A 24,470-nucleotide genomic window follows, 5' to 3' on the forward strand; every position below is an offset into this window, starting at 1 on the left:
GGGCTGATGGAGAGGGGGAGGTGTGTGACAGAAGCTGGGGAGAGTGGTGTGTGTGACAGACGCAGTGGCTGCGGTAGGGGGGGGGGGGGTGACAGACAGGGGCTGGGGAAAAGAGGAGGGGGGGTGACAGACACCGGAGCTCAGGGAAATCAAGCTGAGAGACACAGGGGCTGGGGGAAATGTAGCTGAGAGACACAGGCTGGGGAATGAAAGACAGAGGCTGGCGAAAAGATGAGACACACAGAATGGGGAAGTGAAGCTGAAAGACACAGGGGCTTGGGAATGAATCAGAAATACAGGCTGGGGAATGAGGCGGAGAGACACAGTAAAGCAGATGAAGCTGAGGGACACGGGTGGGGGATAATGATGCTGAGAGATAGAGGGGATATGAGTGGATGGCTGCAAATGGAGAGGCACAGGGAATGAGGCTGGAGACAGGGATGGTGCTGGAGTGACACAGGCGAGGAAGAGGCTGGAAAGTTATGGGCTGAGATTGGTGCAACACAGGCGAGGATAAGGCTGAAAGACACAGTTGGGGATGAGGCTGGAGAGACACAGGGGATGAGCCAAATGCCGACCTGCATGTACCTACTTGTGAGGGGATAGGGGGCCCCAAAAACATTTTTGTACCAGGCCCCAAGTTTTCTGTTGCTGGCCTGCCTGTAGCCAGGATCAGATGGTCAGATGATGTGTTACAGTGATGTCACTTCACTGCTTTCACAGCAGTAACAGCCTCTATAGGCCCAAGTGGCTCTCTCCTAGTGGGAAGACTGCCATCAGGTAATATCTGCAAGGCGATAGCACATGATATCTAGCATGATATAATAAAGTTACTTAGCAATGTGCAACAAAGTCACTCTACAGGACATTTGCCACTTTGTGACATCATGAAACTATTTTTGAAAAAAATGTGGCAATGATTAGTGATGGCACCTGCGAAGTACCCCTGGCTAAAAAACAGCTGGGCACATGCAGTATACAATATGTGCCTTCGATTGCTCACATATGCAGAAACAAAGGACAAAATTCAATAATGTTCAAAGAACGGAAAAGACACAGATACATCATCATCTGATAATTGTTCATTTTTAGGTCAATCAAAAGAAGAATGTGTGTTATATGGATATATCCGAAAACCTGGGTCACTTCTGTCATTTGTAGTTCAAACACCGATTAAACACTATAGACAATGAGTCCATACATACTCATTCATACACTGCCCTCCTTATAGTACTAATTTAGAATGGTGTTTATTTTTAAGGCGTATTTTCTTAACGTTGAAAAATGAACAGCACTACGCTAAAGATTGCCTCTTTATAAATACTGGCTTAGAATAATAAAAACGATGGTCTTTTTTTCACCATACAACTCCAATACCAAATGTATTTAATTGGAAACTGAATACAGCTGAAACATACTAGTTCTCACTGTTGTAGAGACAATTTAATACATGTAAAGTTAAGCAGGGCATTCTGTATTAATGTGTTCATAATAGCACTGCAATTAAACAGGGCACAAAAATATTTAAGTCCATCATCATTTAATTTAGACAGGGTAAATTGAATGGAACAGAACTAGGGGTGGGGAGGTAGTTTGTTCCATTATCAGTTACCAAAGAAAACAAAAAAATTAAGGGAAGGCGATACTTGTTGTTGTGACACGTGTGTGTGCTGGGAAAGGTTTAAAGTAAACATTTATATTTCTGCTAAATAGGTTACACTGAGAAAACAATTTCCCCACTGTCCTGTAATAATACTGCTCAGTCACCTGATGAAATGTACTTACTTGTGGTGTGTCCTTCTGCATTGGTGTAGTGATTTTAAATTTTGTCCTTTTACTGCTGAAGGTCATATTTAATGAAAACATTGATTCAGCGTCCACATCTTCCTGCAATTAACAAAACAAAATCAGATGTTAAACTAGTAATTTAATGGTCACTATATGCATGACTAGCCTATGTTCCTCCCTTTACGCTGTTTTCAGCACTTGCGCTGTACCCAGTGTTGGCGTGGGACAGTTACAGTGAGGTGAAGGGAATGACAAACGCGCAGAATAGAGGCTAGGTGGTCATTAAGCATTCATTTGATTTGTACTCCTGCCCAGGTTTGGTGTTGGTGTGAGTGTATTTCTGTTGTGTCGCCTCATAATACTGGACAACATGCAGTCTCAATGGGGAGCAGACCTTGTCACAATCATGGTTTATCATCTTGACATCTAGTAGAGACTTGATGGTTTTGGTCAGCTCTTTCTCATTCATCTGAGTACTGTCTTGTAGCTCCTTGTAGGTGACAGATTCACTGTTGTTGAAGGCAAGAAGAACAGCCATTTGGTATGTAGTTACCATAGCTACGTAGGGTTTAGACAGGTAATTCATTTTCACTTCACCTGTTAATAAAGTTCAAAAAATGATAAGACTACATACTTTCATTAGAGTATACAATAGCACTTCAGAATGACTTGTCAAGCAATCTATGCAAACACACAGATATTTAGTAAAACTCAGTTCAGCATTTTCTACAAGGGGCAAATAAATTATTATCCTTTATTTATATGGCCCCACAAGTGTTCAGCAGCGCCTTACATAGTACATAAACAAATAAGTGAACAAGAAACCAGTGAATTACAGTACAATACACTACAGGACACTGTTTATATACATTGCTGAATTAGTGATACACAAAAGGGCGTAAGTGTTAGGTGCCCTAGTGGGTAAGAAGCAGTTGAAAGTATAAGTAGGGAGAAGCATGAGAGCTTATATTCTAATGGGGAGGGGCAAACAAACAGGCGCAACACAGATGAGGTAGACAAGAGAGTAAGGAGCATGTAGCAGCGAGTTAGGATGAGATCTGGAAGGCTTTGATGAAGTAGTGGATTGTGAGAGCTCGTTTGAGGATTTGTAGAGAGGTGGAGAGTCTGATGGGGAGAGGGAGAGAGTTCCAGAGGTAGGAAGCAGCATGAGCAAAATCTTGGGAGGCGGGAGTGGGAGGAAGTAATCAGTTGGCAGGAGAGAAGGAGTGCATTGGTTGAGCAAAGAGGGCTGGCGGAGGTGTGAATGGAGATGAGGTCAGGGATGTAAATAGGAGAGGAATGAATTAAATCTTTGTAAGCGAGCGTAAGAACCTTGAATTGGGAAGGGGAGCCAGTGGAAGGCTTGTAGGAGAGGGGAGGCAGATGTAAAACGTTTGGAAAGGAAGATGAGCCGAGCAGCAGCACTGTGGACAGATTGGAGTAGAGAGAGGTGGGAGTCAGGGAGGCCAGATAGGAGGAGATTACAGTAGTCCAATCTGGAGATGACCAGTGAGTGGATGAGGGTTTTAGTAGCATCCTGGGTGAGAAAGGTTCTGATCTTGGAAATATTTTTGAGATGGAAACGGCAGGACTGCGAGACATGCTGAATGTGTGGTTTGAAGGAGAGGGAGAAGTCCAGGATAACGCCAAGACAACGCAAATGGGGAATAGAGGAAATGGTTGTGCCATCAATTGATAAAAAGATAGTGTGGGAAGTGAGGTTATTCAGGAGGGTGTTAAGAAAGCACTTTAACATCCAGGAAGAGATAGTAGAGACAACTGAGATACAAGTGAGAAGAGAGGGGGAGAGGTCAGGTAGATCTGAATATCTTCAGCATAGAGGTGATATTGGAGGTCAAAAGAGCTGATGAGTTCACCTAGAGAGGACATATAGAGGGAGAATAGGAGAGGTCTAAGAACAGGGGGTAGGGGGAGAGAGGAGTCATGAGAGGAGACAGAGAAAGAACGGTCAGAGAGATAGGAGAACAGCCAGGAGAGGGCAGTGTCACGTAGACCAAGGGAGTAAAGGATTTACAGAAGGAGAGGGTGGTCCACAGTATCAAAAGCAGTAGAGCGGTCAATGAGAATGAGTAGAGAATAATGACCCTTAGATTTGGCAGCAAGAAGGTAATAGCTGACTTTCGTGAGGGCAGTTTCAGTGGAGTGGAGAGAACGGATGCCAGACTGAAATGGAACAAGGAGAGTGTGGGAGGAAAGAAAGGCTGTCAGATGGTTGTAAACAATACGATCAAGGAGTTTGAAGACAAAAAGGAGAGAGATAAAGCGGTAGTTGGAGAGAGTGTTAGGATCTAGAGAAGGTTTTTTAAGTACAGGAGAGACAAGGCCATGTTTGAATATATATAAGGCCAACACTGCTCCTCACCTCCATGGGGGGAATTCGAGTGTGTTGCGCGCCACTAGATTGCGCCCGGCGAAGCAATTCAATTGTTGCTCCGTTTGGGCTCGCATAACCGCCGCTGACATCAACTGTACAGTTTTAGTCGGTACAGTACTGTGTTTTTTTACGGTCTGTACCAGCAAAAACAAGAGATATGGTAAGAACTTACCTTTGTTATCTCTGTTTCTACGAAGTCCATAGGGTCCACAGGGTTGACCTTGGGGGGGTATAGGTTGGGAACCAAATCCGGGCACCACGCAGTTAAAGCTTTTAGCTCCCAGGATGCACTTGGGTCCACTCTCCCTATAACCCCACCCCCCAGCCAGAGGCACCTCAGTTTGTAAGTAGCCAAAGGCCGGAGGAGGAGAGAAAAAGAGAGAGAAAACTGGAACACTCTAGAACCATACTCACAGAAAAGGAGACGGGAAACCGGTGACCAGTAACACAGCCCATATGAAGCCAGGTGCGTCAGGGCGGGCGCCCTGTGGACCCTATGGACTTCGTAGAAACAGAGATAACAAAGGTAAGTTCTTACCATATCTCTTGTTTTCTACTTCAGGGTCCATAGGGGGTCCACAGGGTTGACCTTGGGGATGTCCCAAAGCAGTTCAACCAAGGGTGGGGACGCTCCTGTGCTGAGAGGAGAATCCGTCGCCAAAAAGGAAGCATCCTGAGAGGCAAAGGAAACCAATGCCTAGAACCTTAAAAAAAGGTTTGGACAGAAGACCACGTGGACACCTAGTAAGGCAAAACAGCCGAGGCGCCACAACGAGCCGCCCACGAGGGTTACATGGCCCGAGAAAAAACAAGCCTCAACGACAGAAATGCCTACCTATGGGTAGGCCCCTGAGGAAGACATACGAGGCCATCCAGCCAACATTTCATTATAGGCCGGCCATCGTTTCCTGTGAAAACCAGAAACCGCAGACCACCAATAAGGAGTCCGATTACCATAAGGAACTTGAACGGATCATATAAAGCCAAAGAGGCCGGACCACAGTCAATGAGGCCACACCAGCCGAGAAGACTGGGGACTGAATGGCCGTACCATAAGTTCCAGAATAATATGGAACCTAAAAACCACTCTAAGAAGAAATACAGGGCGAGAGCAACTCACACCCTGACATGATGCCCTCCAGAAGAGGGAGCCACATGAGAACGCTCCCAATTCAGACACTCTCCTGGTTGATTTAAACACCCTGAGAGAGAGAGAGCTTAAACAATAGACCATGTAATGGCTATCACAACCAGCAGTTCCATTGACTGTCCCCGGACGGAACAAAGAACCACTACTAACTCCCCAGGAGTCCCTAGGGAGGACAAGTGGAGGCATAATCCAGAAAACACTCCAAAGGATGAACTGGATACCAGAGCGGAGCAATTCCATATCTTAACCATACCGACAGTGTAGAGATCCGCACTGTCAGGAAGGCCAGGCCAAGGGTGAAACCCAAGCCAGCCGGAAGGAATGCCAGAATATCTGAAAATCCTGGACACCGGAGGATCGTATCGACAGGTACGATACCATAAGAATTATGTATGCCACAGTCCGTGGCAGATCCCAGCAAAGTCTGGCCTATCTGCTCTAAACATCTCAATGAAGACAGAGCCAGGGAAGCCCTAGGACCACAGTAGGGGCGCAGTCAAAGACAAACGATCCAGGTCCAGGGAAAAACAAGGACCCTGAGACAACAGGTCCAGATAGTGAAGCAGTAGGAACGGAGTATCGATGAGGAGACTCCGAAAATCTCAGTACCAGTGATGTCTGGGACGAACTGGAGCCCCCAGAAGGAAAGCCCCTCCGTCTCGAATTAAACTTCCGAAGACCTCGAGGAAGAAGGGAGACCGGAGGACACAGGTACACAAAGTGGAAGGACCACTTCACTGACAAAGAGTCACTGAAGGTAGCTTCAGTACTCCTGGAGCTGGACTGTAACACCGGTAATGTGTGATCAAGTCAGAAGGCCATGAGGATCAATCCCCTCAGGGAGGCCCCCTCTGCTCACCAGGAGTTGAAACCTCTCTTGGAGAAGAGACTAGTCCCCGGGATGCACGTCGCAACAGCTGAGGAAGCCCGCTTCCCAATGGAGAGCTCCGGGAATAAACACTGCAGAGTTGGCCAGGAGAAGACCCTTGGACTATGTCAGAATGGATGACATACCTGACATTGCCACCCAACTACCAGTGTTGCCTAGATGGAAGTCACTGTTGTGACACTGTCGGACAACCTATTCAGGTTTACCGTGACATATGGGTTAGGCCAGAGTGAAGGTCCAAGACAGCCTAAAGTATCAACAAGTTAAGTGGCAGGACAGAAACGACAGACGTCCAACTGCCCCGAAACGAATGCGGACCAGACACTGTCTGTAGCAAAGAACACCCTGGACGAGATGGCCATAGCCACCCGGACAGAGACCAACTCGCCTCCGGAGAAAGTATCATCGTTCGAACAGCGATCCGATGGGAAAAACTCGATCCATCTGGAGGGGAGTCAATTATGGCAAGGTCTGGAATGGAACTGAGCACATTCCACCCTACCAAAAGGTAGACACTCTGGTAGACCGCGCATCACAAAGAGTAATGACATATGTCGAATGCGTAGATATCCGCACACTCCAAGTTGAAGAGTGGAGATCTTGTCTTACGCCAGAAAAATTCTCAGAGTCTGAGAATCCAGCAGTGCTCCCAGATGAAGAAAACCCTGTGAGGGATGTAGGGAGGACTTTTTCTCCGTTGACTAATTATCTGTGCCGAGAAGAAGCCACGGTTATCCTGACCTGGCGGTAAAGTACCTTGGTGATCCTGCTAAAAGCAGGAGACCGTCCAGAGAAAGGAGCATTCGGATACCCTGAACAGGTGAACTGTCAGAAAATCCATAAGGCTGGTAAACCCCGGTGGAGTTGAGGACAGTCCCAAAAGGCAGAGCCCGAAACTTACAAGTGTTGCTGTGGCACAGCAAACCTGAACCCATGCTGATGAGATGGCTCTGTACGTACCCGTAGGTACGTATCCTGAATACTCAGATATACCCTAAAATCCCCAGGTTCCAAACGTCGGATGATGGAGCATGGACGATTCCACCTGAGTCCAGGCACCGTTGGAATCTGATTCAGGGATTTGAGACAGAGTATAGGCAAATGAGGACCAGTCGGTCACCGCCCCAGAAAGAAAGTAGAACAACCAGTCCCTCACTGAGATAGTGAGGTTGGCCGAAATAGCTCTGCTTACCACAAAGACTGTATAGCTTTCTGGGATTGTAAGGCCCTGATCAGGTCTGAAGAAGGGCCCGTGTTACAATGCCTGTGAGGAGGCTGCCTGAGCAATGAGAGGCCGTTGAGAATCAGTACCTCACTCTGGAAATTCCCCAGATGTAGACCTGTCCCGTCAGGCTGAGGGTATATCCTCAGGTGTAGAAACAGGGTCGTCCGGAAGTCCAGGACTGCTCGGTACTGGATATGGTGGCCCCCATGGAGGCCGACAGCCTAGGAAAAAACAGGCCTTTAGGCTGACCCTGAGGACAAAAAGACTTAACAGAGTTAGTCCGAATGTAGTGGGAGTAGCTAAAGATGGTATCTCCCCATTAGTGATACTGCCAATGATGCAACGATCTTGTCAAGGTCAGGACCAAACAAGATCTTCCCCATGGAAGGAGTGTGCACCTCTGCTTTCCCATAACGCAGCCATAGGGTACTGCGGCGGATACAGACGCCGCCGAAACCCTGAAAGTTAGAAGACCGGCATCCCATGAGGTAATCCCACATATGACCACTGCATATTTTATGTGAGCGGCAAAAGATATTTGAACCTCAGGACGTGTTGGAGGGGAAAAACGTCACAAAAGCATCACCATGCGATGGCCATGGTAGGACGGGCAACAGGCCCTGAAAACGAGTACATTGATTTCAGGCAAAGTTACCACCTACGGATCCGTAAAATCCGTCCAGGCCAGGATGGGAGGCGTATTAATGCCTGTAACCCGATGATTAACATACAAATCCATCCCAGAAGGGGATTTCCATTACTTGTGAGGACCCTCAGGGAATGGGAAACAGGAGGCCTTTGTGACTCCTCGTATCTGGCGACAGCCAGACTCCCGCTATGAGATCCACCCGCTGGGCAGAAAACGGGAGATGTATGATACAGGTGCAGGATCGACATTCTCTATATCCAGAATGAACCTGGCTACCAGCCCCAAAGCAGGGATAATAATACTTGAAATCGGCTCCCCCCATGTGAGAGGGAAAGAGCCGAATATACCATCCAGTTCACGGCAGAGCCACTGGTCAGTAACCACAGGGCGTATATCACGCCAATTAGTATTTCTATAAAACAACATCCACCAGGGTGGCCGTTGTGGTAATCCCTGCAAGGGGAATGACAGACCGATGTGGTATCGGAGGTAATTCATGTACTGTGAAAAACCCCGGCGGGGAGCGACAGTCTGTTGCACAGGGGTAAATTGCAAGAAATTGCGAGATACCCCGAGTTCAAAAGGGCAGTATGGTGAAGTAACTCCAAGCGAGTGACGACAATGGGGCCCGCCCGGCGATCCTCAAAGGAGAGGATCCTGAGAAATAAACCGCCCTTTAAGGGGGTCGTGCAAGGGGCCCCGCACCAGATGGTGCCGCATACATAAACCTTTCTGAGTTAAAATCCTCCGCACTAATTCCTGCAGGCTATGACTTGCAGGATCGCAATAATGGGTGCAGTATCGTGTGCAATCTCCTGGTCAGATATATCTGACTATCTTGACGGAAATATTAAGCAGCGCCATACCGGTCCTGACTGACGCTAAGATTAGCTGCAGGGACCCATTATCAGCGTATGCAACTCACAGTTCCATCTAAAATATGGCAACGTGCAGCACGCAACAGTATGTGACAAACCTCACAGATATTAACAAATATATATATGTGAGGTCTCAGAACCACCCCAGGTACACCTGTATTAGGGCAGATAAAGAAAAGGGATAGATATACACTGACAGGTGAGAGAAAGAGCAGACAGTCAGCACTAGCATAAGTCACATACAATGCAGACATATATATATACATACATAAGCATGACATATAATATACTGCACAATGTCGCTACATTCAACTGCCCAGATTCAGTGTCTGGGAAGGCTATAGCGCTGTGTACTCTCACCCAAATGGCCAGGTACGCAGGGGGACTGGGCTCACTGACATCCTAAGAGTTCTGCAGCACCACAGAGAGAAAATGGCCACTGGAGACCTCAGAAGAAGCGTGGCCCGCGGAGGAAGCAGCTCAGCGACGCCAGACTGTATTATTGAAAGGCGCGCTGAGCTGAGGGGAGGAGCCGCTAGACAGGGAAGGCTTCCTCCCCTGGCTAGCAATTAACCCCCCGGGATGCCGGCTCCCGCTGCCGCTATAATCCCTGGTGGGCTGTGGACACGCGGGGTATGCCTCCATGGAGGGGGAGCCCGCCGCCACCGCTAGCGCCTCCGGTCTGTCCCCAGAGACCGGAGGCATAAGGCTGCATATTCACACGTGGATCACCGCAAGCGGTGACCACGCGACTTACCTGTCCCCGTCGATCCGGCAGCAGCCCAGGGATTCCTCCAGAGCCCGGCTAGTACAGACTCTGGGGTCCCGCTGCGATCCCCAGATCTGTACTGGCGTCGCAGCGCCGGCGGGGTGTAGGAGCGGCAGCTCAGACGTCCATTGGACAGTCTGATGCTGCCGCTCTAAAGAGTAGTAAAAAATAATAAAATAAAACTCTTTTAAGCTTAGGGGCTGCTAAGCAGCCCCCCTGCAGTAACGGTGACCCAACTCCGGCCGGGCACCAACTTAAACTGAGGTGCCTCTGGCTGGGGGGTGGGGTTATAGGGAGAGTGGACCCAAGTGCATCCTGGGAGCTAAAAGCTTTAACTGCGTGGTGCCCGGATTTGGTTCCCAACCTATACCCCCCCAAGGTCAACCCTGTGGACCCCCTATGGACCCTGAAGTAGAAAAGCACTGTAATGGTTGTACAGAGTTCTGGATTTTTTTATTTTTAGTAGCACTGCGGGGACACGGACTCCAGCAGCACTGCTGAGTGACACTGACAGGCGGCTCTATGTATGTATATGTCTGATCCATCCTCACCCCACACTGCACATGGAGCCATGGTGGATGATATTAAATTGTATTATATACAATAGTGTATAAGGCTTTATTCAGAGATATATGTTGTATATCCATATATGTTAAGGGATAAACACTGCTCCTTACCTCTGTAGGGGGAAATGACTGAAAAGTGACCCATTTAAAACACTCAAACTTGTCCCATCATTTTGATGGGCTGCTAACTAGTATTCTAATGTTTGCCAATAGATAAATTGTGTTAGTGTGGGATACCTGCCCAGCAAGGACTCTTGTTAATGACGATCTTGACCATCGTGACCATCTTCCTGGCCGCTCTAAAAATCAAGAAGGACGGCCCAGATTCAGAGCGAGCGCTCTGTCAGAGCGTCCGGCTCTGAATCAGGCCCGGAGTACGTTGCTTAGAACTAGAGATGTGCTGTTCAGTTCTCCAGAAATCCGAATCCACCCGAATTTCGTGAATCCGGGTAAATCAGTCTCGGTTCTGACTGATCTCCTGAGAGATCCGGTCGCGGTTCTGATCTTTTTGCGGTTCGGAATTCGGGTTTTGTATTGCATAAATTACATGAATTTAGCAGTTTTTAAAACTTTTTACCTCTTTTTTTTTTTTTTAAATCCAGATCCAAAACCAAAACACTTGAAGATGGGTTTGCAAAACCAAATCCAGATCCAAAACGGCGCACATCCCTACTTAGAACAAAACCTTAAGCCGTGGGAACAACCTGACCGCATATTGCGTTGGGTGCCACAACTGCTGCACCCAACGCAATATGCTTTACTTACCCTTAAATTATAATTTTGTTTAAATGTAATAAATTCCGAATTCAATTATGTGACTTAGGAGAATGATTTATAAGAGCAATAATAACAATATAGTAAGGGGTGGGAAGAGTATAGCCAAGGCGCACAGGTCCGGTGTTCTGTAAGTGATGGGTTATTTTTTTCCATGTGTGCAATATACTTTAAAATAATTTAAGGGTACTGAAATCCTGTATAGCATGCAGTACTCCAAGAACAAACACAAAACATAAAAACAACAAGTTCTCTAATAATAAAGAATGTTTCACTCCATAAAGTAAACTGCCATTACCTGTACACAGATAGTGCAACCACGTCAGCTTTCTGCCACTGAAATGCTGGTTGTAAAATAATTCAAACTGGAAAACAAAATAAAGATTGTATTAATAAGCGCACAGCTGTACTGTCTGCATATCACAGTGATGTCTCTTATAAGCATAGCTAGTCTCAGGTATCAGTTGGTTGTGAATGGAAGCAGGAAGAATAGTTATCAGAACATAGAGCTGTCTCTCAGTGTAGAGAGAACCCCTCTGTAGATGACAACGGTCATGGTCTTTATCTTCCTGCCAATCGAAGAAGCAATACATGCACTGCCAAGTTGCCTCACAGGACTTCAATGATAGCCTGCAACGTGCTACACAAGCTTATTATCTGCAAGGCAGCAGACTTAGAGCTCAGTAAATGTCTAACTTTGCAGAGGTACAGTACATATGATTGAGACGGGCTGATCAGAGCCCAGGCAATCAAGGCATTATCCCCCCACCTACCAGAACTTCCCTGACTGCAAAGCTTCCAGGACTATGCTGTCAGACAAACAGGTTGGGGGCATAGGGGAAGGCAGCAGTTTTCAAAGGAGCCAGAAATGTCTTGTCTAGATTTCTCTAAGGAAAAAAGGAAAATGTGAAGGACAATTCCCGTAACTCTCCATCACAAATGGCAAAAAACTACATCCCACATTGCTTTGACTATTGCCAGCATTTACTAATACTGAATTTTTGGTGATGTCAAATGATTGATTTTGTATCCCCCAAATTTACCACTCGCACCCCTAAATTACTCCTATACTGACATGTAATGTAGGGACCATGCTATCCACTGTCCTTCAGAAGTGAGAAAGTTGCAGGCAGCGAGTTTATGCTTAATAACACCTGAAAGGCTCCATTTCCACCTTTACTTCACCCGGTAGTGTGGTAATTATTGGGTCTCCCTGGAAAAGAATAGCGTACAAAGAGCCCAGCAAACACAAAAAAACATATCGATAGGTTCATGGGCTTCTGACTGCTAGTATATGTCCATGTGGTACAGAATATAGACTTTAATCTCCATTGGGGGGAAGGGACTGACTAAATATTATCTGCATTGTCGAAGCTGGATAATTAGCTGAGACAAGACAGGCTTAAAATTTTGCAAATGGCCGCCCAGCGCCATTTTAGCTAAACTCACACTTAAGTACATATGGCGATGTTACTATTAGCATCATGCGATTGCATCTTACACCATTTCTCATACACACAAAAATACACACAATTGCGCTGTTAACTAGTTGCATATTAGCGAATGCATAAGATCTTGTATGAAAATGCTGTTTGTTAGCTTCATGCGCACGCATCTGCCCCAAGTTAGCTAGCGTCTTTATATCAAACCCCAAATACTTACACAGTACATATTCACATAAAAGGTCTCATAAGCTTTAAAGTATAAGATTCAAGTTTGTTCATTTATTATAATTGCTGTGAAATAAAGGTTATTTGGTAGCTAAGGTTTAATACATGATAAGTAAGTCATGTTTGATATTATACTGATCTGCACTCTTTCAACAGCATTCTGGTATAGTCAGTGTGGAGATCGCAACATGCATTCTCAACTTATGGACCGCAGAGACTTAAAGCACCGAAATGTACATTATATGACCAACTGTTAGGATGTGCATGAGGCAGGAAACCAGAGACAGAGACAACCAGTTGTTAGAGGCTGGACTGTGTCTATTTGAATCAGCCTGTTAAATGCTCTGCAACAGATGCATCCTCCTTGGGAACCAATGGCTATTGTGTTGTCTGTTTCTGTGAGAGTATAAACGTGTGTGTTGTGACCCCAGTCTGAGTCTTCTTGCTGAATGCTGATAGACGGGGGGTTTCTTGCTGATGCCTACATCTGGTCCAGAAGTGCTGCGTATGTATAACTGTACTTGGGTCTGTATAATTCTTTGCGCTAAATTGTACTTCGATCATAGCGTGTGACTGTACTTTTACTTGAAATATCACTTTGTGCTTTGGAACCACAGGTTCAAGGTCTGGAGTCTTTATTTACTATATAACTGCGTACGCAAAATAGCGTCATCCTTAGAGGTTTATAGGCAGGATATTAGAAGGTATAGGCAGGATATTAGAAGGTATAGGCAGGAGTGTATAGAGGTTCTAATTCAATATCCTTAGCATGACTCAATATTATCTGTATGAGTGCTGTGTAATATGTGTTTGCTATATAAATAACTGTTCATAAATAATTACTCTGTGGTCGTCAACAGTCCATTTCCATCATTCTAAATAGGTAAGTATGGACGCGTGAATGTCATTTTGTTACATGAACAGGTAAGATCAAATGTCCTAGTATTTCTTTAAATTATAACAAAACTGCAGAATCTTAAGAAAACCAAGTCGCCACACAGCCTGGCTGGAATCAAACCCATGCAGTCAGTCCTGCAAGACATTACCACCTACCACTGCACAACCATGCTGCCCAATATGTAGTATCAGAATCACTCACCATTTGAACACTTTTTTCCAGTTCCTGAGGGATAGCAAACGTGGAGGATGGGGCCTGAGTCAGCGGCCAGGCGCCTGCCTAAAAGATAAAAGTACATATTCTATAGAGTCTGTGCCATCTGAGAAGGGAGACATCACCTAGAACACTAATGCTACAGACTATTGAAGAGTGCATATGTCCTATATCAGTAATGTAACATAACTAGTTCAAAGTGATCGGTGTAACTGTCCCAGATGTACTGCACCAAACTTCATCTTATGTTGGATGCTCTAGCAATCAGACCTCAATTAATGTTCAACACAATACTTTCCTTTCCATCTGATGGAAAACATTAAGGGACTGATGGAGTTAGGTGCACATTTGCCTGGATGCAGAGTTTGCAAGTCAAACACTGCAGGATAAATATAACCAACAGGCAGGCATATAACAAATACATGCCACTTCCAATCTGCTACATAGTGCATACTACATGTAAAGCCAGAGAAGTAAATCAAAGCTCCTAAGAAGAATTCAGTAATAAAAGGGAGTTTCTCTAGAAGAAAAACATGGTATAATGTAACAGCCATAAACAGCCAGGATAAATGTTAGTTTTACTTTAAACCATCCTGGCTTTGCTGAGCAAATTGATAAAGTCTGTGTGTTTTACTGTTCTAGCTGTTGTTGGCCTCAACAGTAAACCTTTCACACAGCTATCTCCGGGGTGGCAGGCGGCATGTACACCTAGAGTATTTTCAAGGAACTTTTTATCTTCAAATGGGTCTTGCTCACAGAGCACTACAAATAGGACGCACAACCAGCTTCTGCGAATTATAATGATATGTGGCATGCCTATATTCTATGTGCAACTGCGGGTGTATCTGCTGCAAAATGCTGTGTATGCGATGTTACAGTGTCAGCGGCTGTGACACAATATAGACATGCCGCATATTTTAATCAGCAGAAGCTGCTGTGTCGCATCCTGGAAGTGGTGCGGAGGACCACATTCAGTGGGTGGAGACTCGTGGTCTGGCGTAGACGGTGGGGTTATGCATATGAGGTGTGGGATCCTCTATTTATATTGGGGTAAGTGTGTTATGTTATGTATAGTCTGTTATCCTTAGGAAGGGGCTGTATAGCCCTGAAACGTTGATCAATACATGGATTCTTATTTGCATCGTGTCAGTCCCTGAGTGCCGTTTTTAGCATTCAATTTTTGCATTGAATTTTGTACATCTTACTACATCCGGGCACCGGGAACAATTGTGTATGGTGGAGAGAGTGCCGGCAGGTTTTGGATAACATTACATTATATATATAGATATATATATATATATATATATAGATATATATATATATATACCTGCTTTTAAGACTCAGAGTGCCACTTCATTATACAGTGTGTATATATATATATATATTTATATATAAAAAAAAATGTCATTCCTTATGGACAGATTCATTCTACAGCACAAAATACATACAAGACTGCTGTGAATCCTAATTACTGAGAACCCCGGCAGTAAGTAATGGGGTTGGGGGGAGGGTAAAATAAAGCTCCTATCAGTTTCAATCTACATTTGACTGCAATAGAAACCATTCTTTAGTACAGTATAGAGGCGCAGACAGATCCATGTTCATCCGTTAAAAAGTCAGGTATGAATAGACACATGACTGTGGCTATCACATTCATACCAGGCTCCAATCACTGCATCACATCTTAGCTGCCAAACCCTTCTACATTCTATTTACTATTGACCCAGTGACCCATATTTCATTATGTGATGTTATTTAACACAAATGTATTGGCATCAATGCATATTTTTATGTATAATAGAATAAGAATTATAACATGAACATGAGTCATTGACCAATGAAAGGAATTTTGTAGGACTGCATGAACACAGAGGCTAGATGGACAGGTGAACAAAAACTAAACCAACTATAAATAAAAGCCTTCATAACAATATCAAGGTCATTTTTATTCCTTTAAGCCATTAATACTGCATGGTAAAGGTGGTCATCAATCGGTTTGTTTACCGGCTCCCCTTAGGTCTGCAAGTATCTTTTCTCTGTATCCAATATTTCCAAAGATGGGGATTGTACCAGGTATCTTCATTAATTGTATGACCAGATATCCCTAATATGAGGTTTCTTGCATATGCTCATTTTATATCATCTACCTCTTTAGCGGTGCTACTCCAAAACAAATCAACACACACACACACACACACACACAAAAATTGCGAAATCTTTCAATGGGGTGCACAATAATCCTGTTGCTCAAATGTATAAAACATAATTTACAAGGGGTGGGCAATAAGTTTCCAGATGTGCAGTGCATAGTTAGAGTAGACACTAAAGTTCTTGTGAATTTTATGGCACAGAACCATATGTAAAGCAGCATTACACACCGAAAAAGTCAGCTTGTTCACTTCCTTCAAGAAACTCATAATGGAGCTCAACAGAGGCCACTTGGGAGCCATTATTTTCTACGACTACAAGAAAGGTCTGCGACAGAACTAGAGTTTTGACCGACAGAGTTGCATTTGCGGAAGCAGCACAGTCCCGAATCATTGTGTTTGAGTGGTTTGCAGAATTCCAGCTCGGGAAAAAAAGGAGTTATGGTATAACATACCTTTGTTAACTCTTTTTCTTCGAGGTCCATGGGGTGCACAGGACACCCACCCTATCGCACCTGGTGTTATTGGCCAATTCTTTGTATCTCTGAGCCTAGTAGCATATGGAGCTCTGTATGACCAGTCACCGTGGGAGAGGCATACAGGGGGACTGACCCAACCTCCTGAGTGTACAGCCATCGAGAGCACCCAAGAGTGGTCTCTGGCTGACTCAAGTAGCTGGGGGCTGGGAGGAGCAACCCAGACAAGGGAACCTAGAAGGGCAGGAGAGTTGGGGGAGGGGCCGCCGGGGAGAGCAAACCTCCCCTATCCTGTGTGGATCCACCCGGCTCACTGACAGGGCCGCCGCCAGTAGCTCTCCCGGCCGTCAGGAACATCAAGTCCCGGTGGTCTAGTGTAGGAGGCAGACTACCCCGGCTCCTCACTACAGCAGTCCACCGACCAGTCTCCACGCCAGAGGACGGACTGCCACGTGGCTCTGGCGTCAGCCGCAACCACACTTACCTGCATCCTGGTTGCAGTCCAGGGCCTTGTACCCCTACCGAAATCACTGGCCTCACACCAGTGTCGCGGCGCCGCGGGGGTAGATGGAGCAGGCGACCCGCGTGTCCCCCATCAGACGCTCAGCAGATCCACAGCACGTGCCGCCTGCTCAACTGCAGGAAAAGGAAAAAACAAAAACTTGTCTCTGGGAGTGCTGCAGCAGTCCCACTGTCAGTGCAGTGCCTTCTCGCACCAAACAGAACAACTGACTGCCTGTAGCCAGGGGCGGGGTATACGTGGGGAGGACCTTGAGCATCCTGGGAGCTGAGAGCTTGTATTAACGGTTTGGTGCCTGGATACATCCACATACCCCAAAGTAATAGTTGTGGACCCAGAAGAAGAAATGATCCCTGGAAGACTAGGTGTGCTGTTGCCGTCCTGTGTCCGCCATCACCAAGGACAACGTTGCTGTCATGCGGACCATAGTTGAGGTGGACGCCAAGGTGACCCAGTTAGAGAATGAGATGGGCACCCCATTGGGATCCATCCGCTCGATATTACACGAAAAGCTTGGCCTGAGCAAGGTTTCTGCGCACTGGCTGCCCCACCAACTGACATCAGTATGCCTGTCCATGCCTGTATAACGGCCTGCAGAAACCAGTGTCAGTACTGACGGTCTGCTGGACACTTGTAATATTCAGGAACACACTAAGGACCTCATTCAGAGGCGGTCGTTAGTTGCAAGCGGTCGCACTGAATCAGGGAGGCCACTTGCATCCTGAACTACCGCCTCCTTGTCAATCGCTAAGCTGTGGGTTAACACCCACAGCTCTAGCGACCGACATGGGTGATGGTCTCGATGGTCTTGACCACCGGGGCTTACGACCAGATCCTAAGGTTGGGTCTGGGCACTCGTAAGCCCAAAGGAGCTTCCTGCTCTGATCGAGCAGGAAGCTGCCCACTGACATCAGCAATGATGTCAGTGGGGCCGCCCCCAAACGGCAAGCGTTCCGGCGGGAACGCCTCCGTTTGGGCAGGCACGCCCCCTGCCCGCCTCCCAAACGGGGCGAGCTGTCACTCACCAGACAGCTCGCCCCGTCTGCTGCGAGACCCCTAGCGACGGAGCTTCAGTCGCTAGCCGGGTCTCGCGCAAGCGCACAATGGAGCTGGCTCCGTCGTGCGCATGCCCAGTGGGGCAACATCGAGTCGGTTGCGAGCGCTCACGACCGACTCTGAATGACCCCCTAAATTCTATCTAACCTTGGAGGCTCCTAATTCGCTTTTCGCTGATTTGTCAGTAGGCTGACACACCTGGACAAGCATACTTTAAACATGTATTTAGGGCAAATTTAACATATTACAATTTATAATATAATAGCGGATTAGAGAGATTTGATTGTATTCTGTGGTGGTAAATACAATGTTGCAATTTTAGATCTGGATACCATGCATTAACATGAAAGACTTAGAGCCGTATTTCAGTATGAGCCACAATACTTTTTCGCAGCCCGGACTTTCCGCCTACTTCGCCTGCACGCTTTACCCCGGATTCAATATGAAAGTACGCGAAAACGGCACCCGGCGAAACTGAAACAGGCGGAAAGTTCTGTCAGATTTGGGGAAATAAGTCTGACACCCCCCAATAGATGCTCTGACATGGGGGGTTCACTATGATACCCCCGATTTGGCTTGCTGAAGGTATTTGGGAATTTTAAACAGGCTCAATAGCTGCTAAATAGCGTTTTTCAATACGTGGTGCAGAATAGTATTCAGGGGTATTTTTTTCTAAAAATAACTACTCCCAGCAAATTTGGGGTACTTGAAAATGGGGGTCTGCATATTTAAAAGTTGCTAAAGTGTAGTTATAAAAATCGTGAAAAATCCACCTGCCGCAAGCACCTGCAATCAAAAAAACACTTGGGGCATACTTGGGGACCCCACCAGAGTTAAGTTCGCTAGTTTTCAACTTTGCCCCCCCAATTTTTTTTTCGCCCCCTTTTTCAAAGTTATTTTTTGGGGGTACTTAAGTGTTTTTTTTTTTTTTTTTTGACACCGTTTACCTTTGGGGGACTATCTGAAGGCTGCAGGGGGGTTCCCGCAACGTTGCACCCCAAAACCCCAATTCTGTACTTTTTTCTGCCTGCTATTCATAGGTGAAACTTTTTTGCCTGGTACATTGCATTGACTTTCCGCCTAGGTGGAAAGTCCTTCAAATTGAATACGGGGTAAAGTTAAAATGTATTCAGACTAACGCTCAACCAGCAGTACTGATACCCTCTTGAAAATCCTCTGCTAAACATTTACTAACCAAGGTTTTCAGGCATCCTACTCACGGCTAATCATGAAATATTATATTTCTATACAATATGGCATGAACTAGAGTACAAAGTTAGATCTACTATATGCAGAAAACAAAATTATGTGGGGATTGATCTGAAAACCATGCACTAATAACAAGAGATATGGTAAGAACTTACCATTGTTATCTCTGTTTCTACGAAGTCCATAGGGTCCACAGGGTGACCTTGGGGTATAGCTGGATCCTGGATCCTCGGGCACCACGGAGTTAAAGCTTTTAGCTGCTCCCAGGATGCACTTGGGTCCAACCTCCCCCATACCCCGCCCCCGAGCCACAGGCACCTCAGTTGGTAAGCAGCCCAGGCCGGAGGAGGAGACGAAACAGAGAGAAGGAAGACTGGAACACACAAGAACCATACTCACAGAAATGGGAGACGGAAAACCGGTGACCAGTCACAGAGCCCATATGAAGCCAGGTGCGTCAGGGCGGGTGCCCTGTGGACCCTATGGACTTCGTAGAAACAGAGATAACAAAGGTAAGTTCTTACCATATCTCTTGTTTTCTACTTCAGGGTCCATAGGGGTCCACAGGGTGACCTTGGGGATGTCCCAAAGCAGTCCAACTAAGGGCGGGGACGCTCCTGTGCTGATAGGAGAACCCGGCGCCCAAAGGATGCATCCTGAGAGGCAAAGGTGTCAAACGCATAGAACCTCAAAAAGGTCTGAATGGAAGACCAGGTGGCCGCCTTACAGAGCTGAACAGCAGAGGCGCCACGGCTAGCAGCCCAAGAAGGGCCCACGGACCGAGTGGAATGAGCCTTAACCGAGGCTGGAACAGGTAAACCCTCCTGCATATAAGCCTCAATAATAACAACGAAGCCAACGGGCTAGAGTCTGTTTGTTGGCAGGCCAACCCCTCTTGTGAAAACCAAAGAGGATAAACAAAGAATCCGACTTCCTCACAGAACTAGTCCGGTCCACATAAACCTGGAGTGCCCTTACAACGTCTAAGGAAGTCTCCCCAGCCGAAAGATCAGGTGACTGAAAGGCTGGTACAACAATTTCCTGATTAATGTGGAACCTGGAAACCACCTTAGGCAGGAAATCAGGACGAGTGCGAAGCACCGCTCTGTCCTGATGAAAAATCAGAAAAGGGGGACGACAAGAAAGCGCCCCCAAATCTGAAACCCTCCTGGCAGAAGCAATTGCCAAGAGGAAAACTGTTTTAAAAGTTAGCCACTTGAGCTCCACTGACTCCAAGGGCTCAAAAGGAGGACCCTGTAAGGCCCTAAGAACCACCGCCAAATCCCACGGGGCCACAGGTGGCACAAAGGGAGGCTGGATTCTCAAAACACCCTGGAAAAAGGTGTGTACGTCCGGCATAGCAGCGATCCTGCGCTGGAACCACACCGACAGACCAGACACGTGTACCTTCAGTGAAGAAAGACGTAATCCTAAGTCCAAACCGGACTGAAGGAAAGCCAGAATACGCGAAACTCGGAACACCTGGGGATCATAGTTTCTGGCCTCGCACCACTGAAAGTAAGTGTGCCACACTCTGTGATAGATCCTCGCGGAAGCAGGCTTGCGCGCCCTCAGCATGGTGGTAATAACGGAGCTAGAAAAGCCCCGAGACCTCAGGACGGCTGTCTCAAGAGCCACGCCGTCAAAGATAGTCGACCCAGATCCGGGTGAAGACAGGGCCCCTGAGACAACAGGTCCCGCCGTTGAGGTAGGAGGTACGGAGCGTCGATGGACAGGCTCCGCAGATCGGAGTACCACGGCCTTCTGGGCCACGCTGGGGCCACCAGGATCAGTGTGCCTCCGTCCTGTTTGAACTTGCGCAGGACCCGAGGCAGCAGAGATATCGGAGGGAACAAGTAAGCCAGTTGAAACAGCCATTTCACCGACAGCGCGTCTATCAGACTTGCGCCTGCGTCCCTTGTCCTTGACCCGTACACAGGCAGCTTGTGATTGTAACGGGACGCCATCAGGTCCAGTTCTGGCAGCCCCCACTTGTCCACGAGTAGTTGGAATACCTCTGGATGAAGCGACCATTCCCCGGGATGCACATCGTAACGGCTGAGGAAGTCTGCCTCCCAATTGAGGACTCCTGGGATGAAAACTGCCGAGAGAGCTGGAAGATAGCGCTCCGCCCAAGCCAGGACGCGGGACACCTCCGACATCGCAGCTCGACTGCGAGTCCCTCCCTGGTGATTGATGTACGCCACCGTGGTGGCGTTGTCTGACTGCACCTGAACGGCCCTTCCGTGAAGAGCGGTGCCGGACGACTGCAGGGCTCTGTATACTGCCCGCAGTTCCAGGATGTTGATGGGAAGAATCGCTTCCTCCGCCGACCAACGACCCTGAAGTGACAAGGAGCCTATCACCGCCCCCCAACCCCGGAGACTGGCATCTGTCGTGAGCAGAACCCATTCCGGGATCCAAAAGGGGCGCCCCTCCAGGAGATGCGCTGTCTGCAGCCACCAGGCTAGGGACAGACGCACCTCCGAGGACAACACCAGCATCTGAGAGCGGATCCTGTGTGGCAATCCGTTCCATTCTGAAAGAATCAGCCCCTGCAGGGGCCTGGAATGGAACTGGGCAAACTCCACCATGTCGAATGCCGACACCATGGACACCAAAACTCTCATCGCTGAGTGCACCGACACTCTGCCACTGCTCAGACAACTGTGAATCCGCAGCTGTAAGGAGGAGACCTTCTCTGGAGTCAGAAAAATCCGTTGCTGACGAGAGTCCAGCAGGGCCCCCAAATGAACCATCCGTTGTGATGGGATGAGGGAGGATTTCTTCCAGTTGATCAACCAGCCGTGCGCCTGTAGACAAGCGACCGTCAGGTGGAGATGCTGGATCAGTACCTCCGGGGAGCTTGCCAGCAAGAGGAGGTCGTCTAGATACGGTAGCAACCGTATCCCCTGGCTCCGAAGGTGAGCCGCCATGACCGCCATCACCTTGGTAAATACCCTTGGTGCCGTGGAGAGACCAAAGGGTAGAGCCCTGAATTGGTAGTGGTTGTGGAGAATAGCAAACCGCAGAAACCGTTGGTGCGATGTTGCTATAGGCACATGGAGGTAGGCGTCCTGGATATCCAGGGAGACCATATAATCCCCCGGTTCCATCGCCAGTATGATGGAACGCAAAGTTTCCATCCTGAATTTGGGAACCCTGAGAAACCTGTTCAGGGACTTCAAATTGAGGATGGGGCGATGAGAGCCATTGGGATTCTGCACCAGAAACAGCGTAGAGTAATACCCCATCCCATGTTGAGACTGTGGTACGGGTATAATGACCCCCGCCGTCAGCAAGGCCTCTATGGCTTCCTGAACCTGCAAGGCCTTGGTTTTGTCCTGAGAAGGACTTGTGCAAAAAAACTGGCAAGGCGGCCTGTGCCGAAAAGACAGGGCGTACCCCTGGGAGACCACTTCTCGCACCCAGGCATCCGTGGTGGTATTGTGCCAGCACTGGGCGAATTGAAGAAGTCGGCCTCCCACTCTGGGGTCCCCCAGAGGGAGGCCCGTCCCATCACGCAGAAGGCTTATCTTCTGGCTTGGAAGAAGGGCGCCTAGCACTCCAGGCTTGCTTCTTTGGCTTTGAGGCGGTCTTGGGTGCGGACTGCCTCGGGAAGGACTGACCCTTTGCCTTGCCCTGAACCCGAAAGGAACGAAATGCCGAGCTCCGGACCTTAGCAGGTGTAGTAGCTGAAGGGAGGAAGGCTGACTTGGATTTTGCCAGGGTATCTACTATTTTGTCCAGGTCCGGACCAAATAGTAATTCCCCATTAAAAGGTAAGGCCTCCAAGCCTTTCTTTGAATCCGCGTCTGCTCTCCAAGACCGCAACCACAAGGATCTACGAGCAGACACTGCTGCCGACGAAACCCTAGAGGTCAACAGGCTAGCATCCAAAGATGCTTCTCCAATGTAGGAGGTGGCATCTCTCATCTGTCCTAACAACGCCCTCTGGACGTCCGGAGATTCATCCGTAAACGTGTCCTCCAAGGCGTTGGCCCACCCCTCAATGGCCTTGGCCACCCAGGAGATGGCCATGGACGGCCGGGCTACAGCCCCTGAGAGAGAATAAATAGACTTTAGACAAGTCTCCACCTTCCTGTCCGTAGGATCCTTCAGCGAGGATATAGACGGCAATGGCAAAGTAGCACTCCTGATGAGGCGTGTTACATGGGAATCAACTGCAGGCGGAGTTTCCCATTTCTTACAATGCGCTTCCGGGAATGGATAATTGGACGCCAAGCGTTTCTGTGGCAGGAAACGCTTACTGGGCGTCTGCCAGGCCACCGCCATGTGATCAGTCAACTGATCAGACAAGGGGAACGCTGTAGAAGTAACCTTAGCCTTTTTAAAACTAGGATACCTTGACTTGGGAGCGGGTGCCTCATCCTCAATCAGAAGAATAGCCCGCACCGCCTTAACCAGAGCCCGCACATTGATGGAAGACTTAGTGTCTACCTCCTGGACTGAGGCATCTGAGGCTGAGTCATCCTGTACCTCACCATCATCCGAGAACCCCTCAGAATCCGAAAGATGCGCAGCCTGTGCCATGACTGAGCGTTTAGACGCCCTGGAGGGCACGTCAGTGTGCAACATCGACTGAAAAGCCGAAGATGCTGCCGCCAAATCTTGGCACCGTGTAGCACACAACTGTATGTGACGGACCTCACAAATACGTGATCTATATAGGTGAGGTCAGTAGAAACACCCTTCCCCCGCACACCTGTAGGGCTTGTAGGAGAAGGAAAGGGATAGGTACAGGCTGACAGTAAGTAGAAAAAAGACACAGACACAATGCTCGAGAAAGGGTGAATGTCTTCTCACTTAGAGAAGTACAGCGTAATATTGCCAGATTAAATCAAAAGTTCTATGTATTTGGTAATCGAGCAAGTCGACTGTTGGCTAATAAATTACGTGGACGAAGGGCTAGGGGGCAGATACAGAGAATCTACAATCACCATGGGGCTAAAGTATCGGACCCTGTAGAGATAGCTAATGCTTTTGCAACCTATTATGCGCAACTTTATAACCTCAAAGTTGACCCCAATATTGCCCAACCAACGGCAGCCCTTATTGAGCAATTCTTGAGTGGGCTTTCTCTCCCGAAATTGTCTTCTGAGGCTTGTCTGTCCCTTAGCACTCCTTGGACTCTGGAGGAAATAGATGTAGCCATTAGCAAAATGCAATCAGATAAG

The 24,470-nt window shown here is 47.6% G+C and overlaps 1 protein-coding gene across 5 annotated transcripts in view; it reads right to left on the bottom strand.

Moving 5' to 3' along the window:
• CUL2 (cullin 2) overlaps positions 1 to 24,470 on the bottom strand; it is a 148,004-nt gene that overhangs the window by 25,426 nt on the left and 98,108 nt on the right. For all 5 annotated transcript variants that reach the window (XM_088462695.1, XM_088462698.1, XM_088462694.1 and 2 more), the window contains exons 16-19: positions 13,853 to 13,930; positions 11,382 to 11,448; positions 2,183 to 2,385; positions 1,786 to 1,887 (exon numbers count right to left, since the gene is read on the bottom strand). In XM_088462695.1, the coding sequence (XP_088318821.1) occupies positions 1,786 to 1,887; positions 2,183 to 2,385; positions 11,382 to 11,448; positions 13,853 to 13,930 (450 nt within the window). The remainder of the gene's footprint in view (positions 1 to 1,785; positions 1,888 to 2,182; positions 2,386 to 11,381; positions 11,449 to 13,852; positions 13,931 to 24,470) is intronic.

Source organism: Taudactylus pleione, unplaced genomic scaffold (genome assembly GCF_031769625.1).
Source record: "Taudactylus pleione unplaced genomic scaffold, aTauple2 ptg000053l, whole genome shotgun sequence".
Lineage (NCBI taxonomy): Eukaryota > Metazoa > Chordata > Amphibia > Anura > Myobatrachidae > Taudactylus > Taudactylus pleione.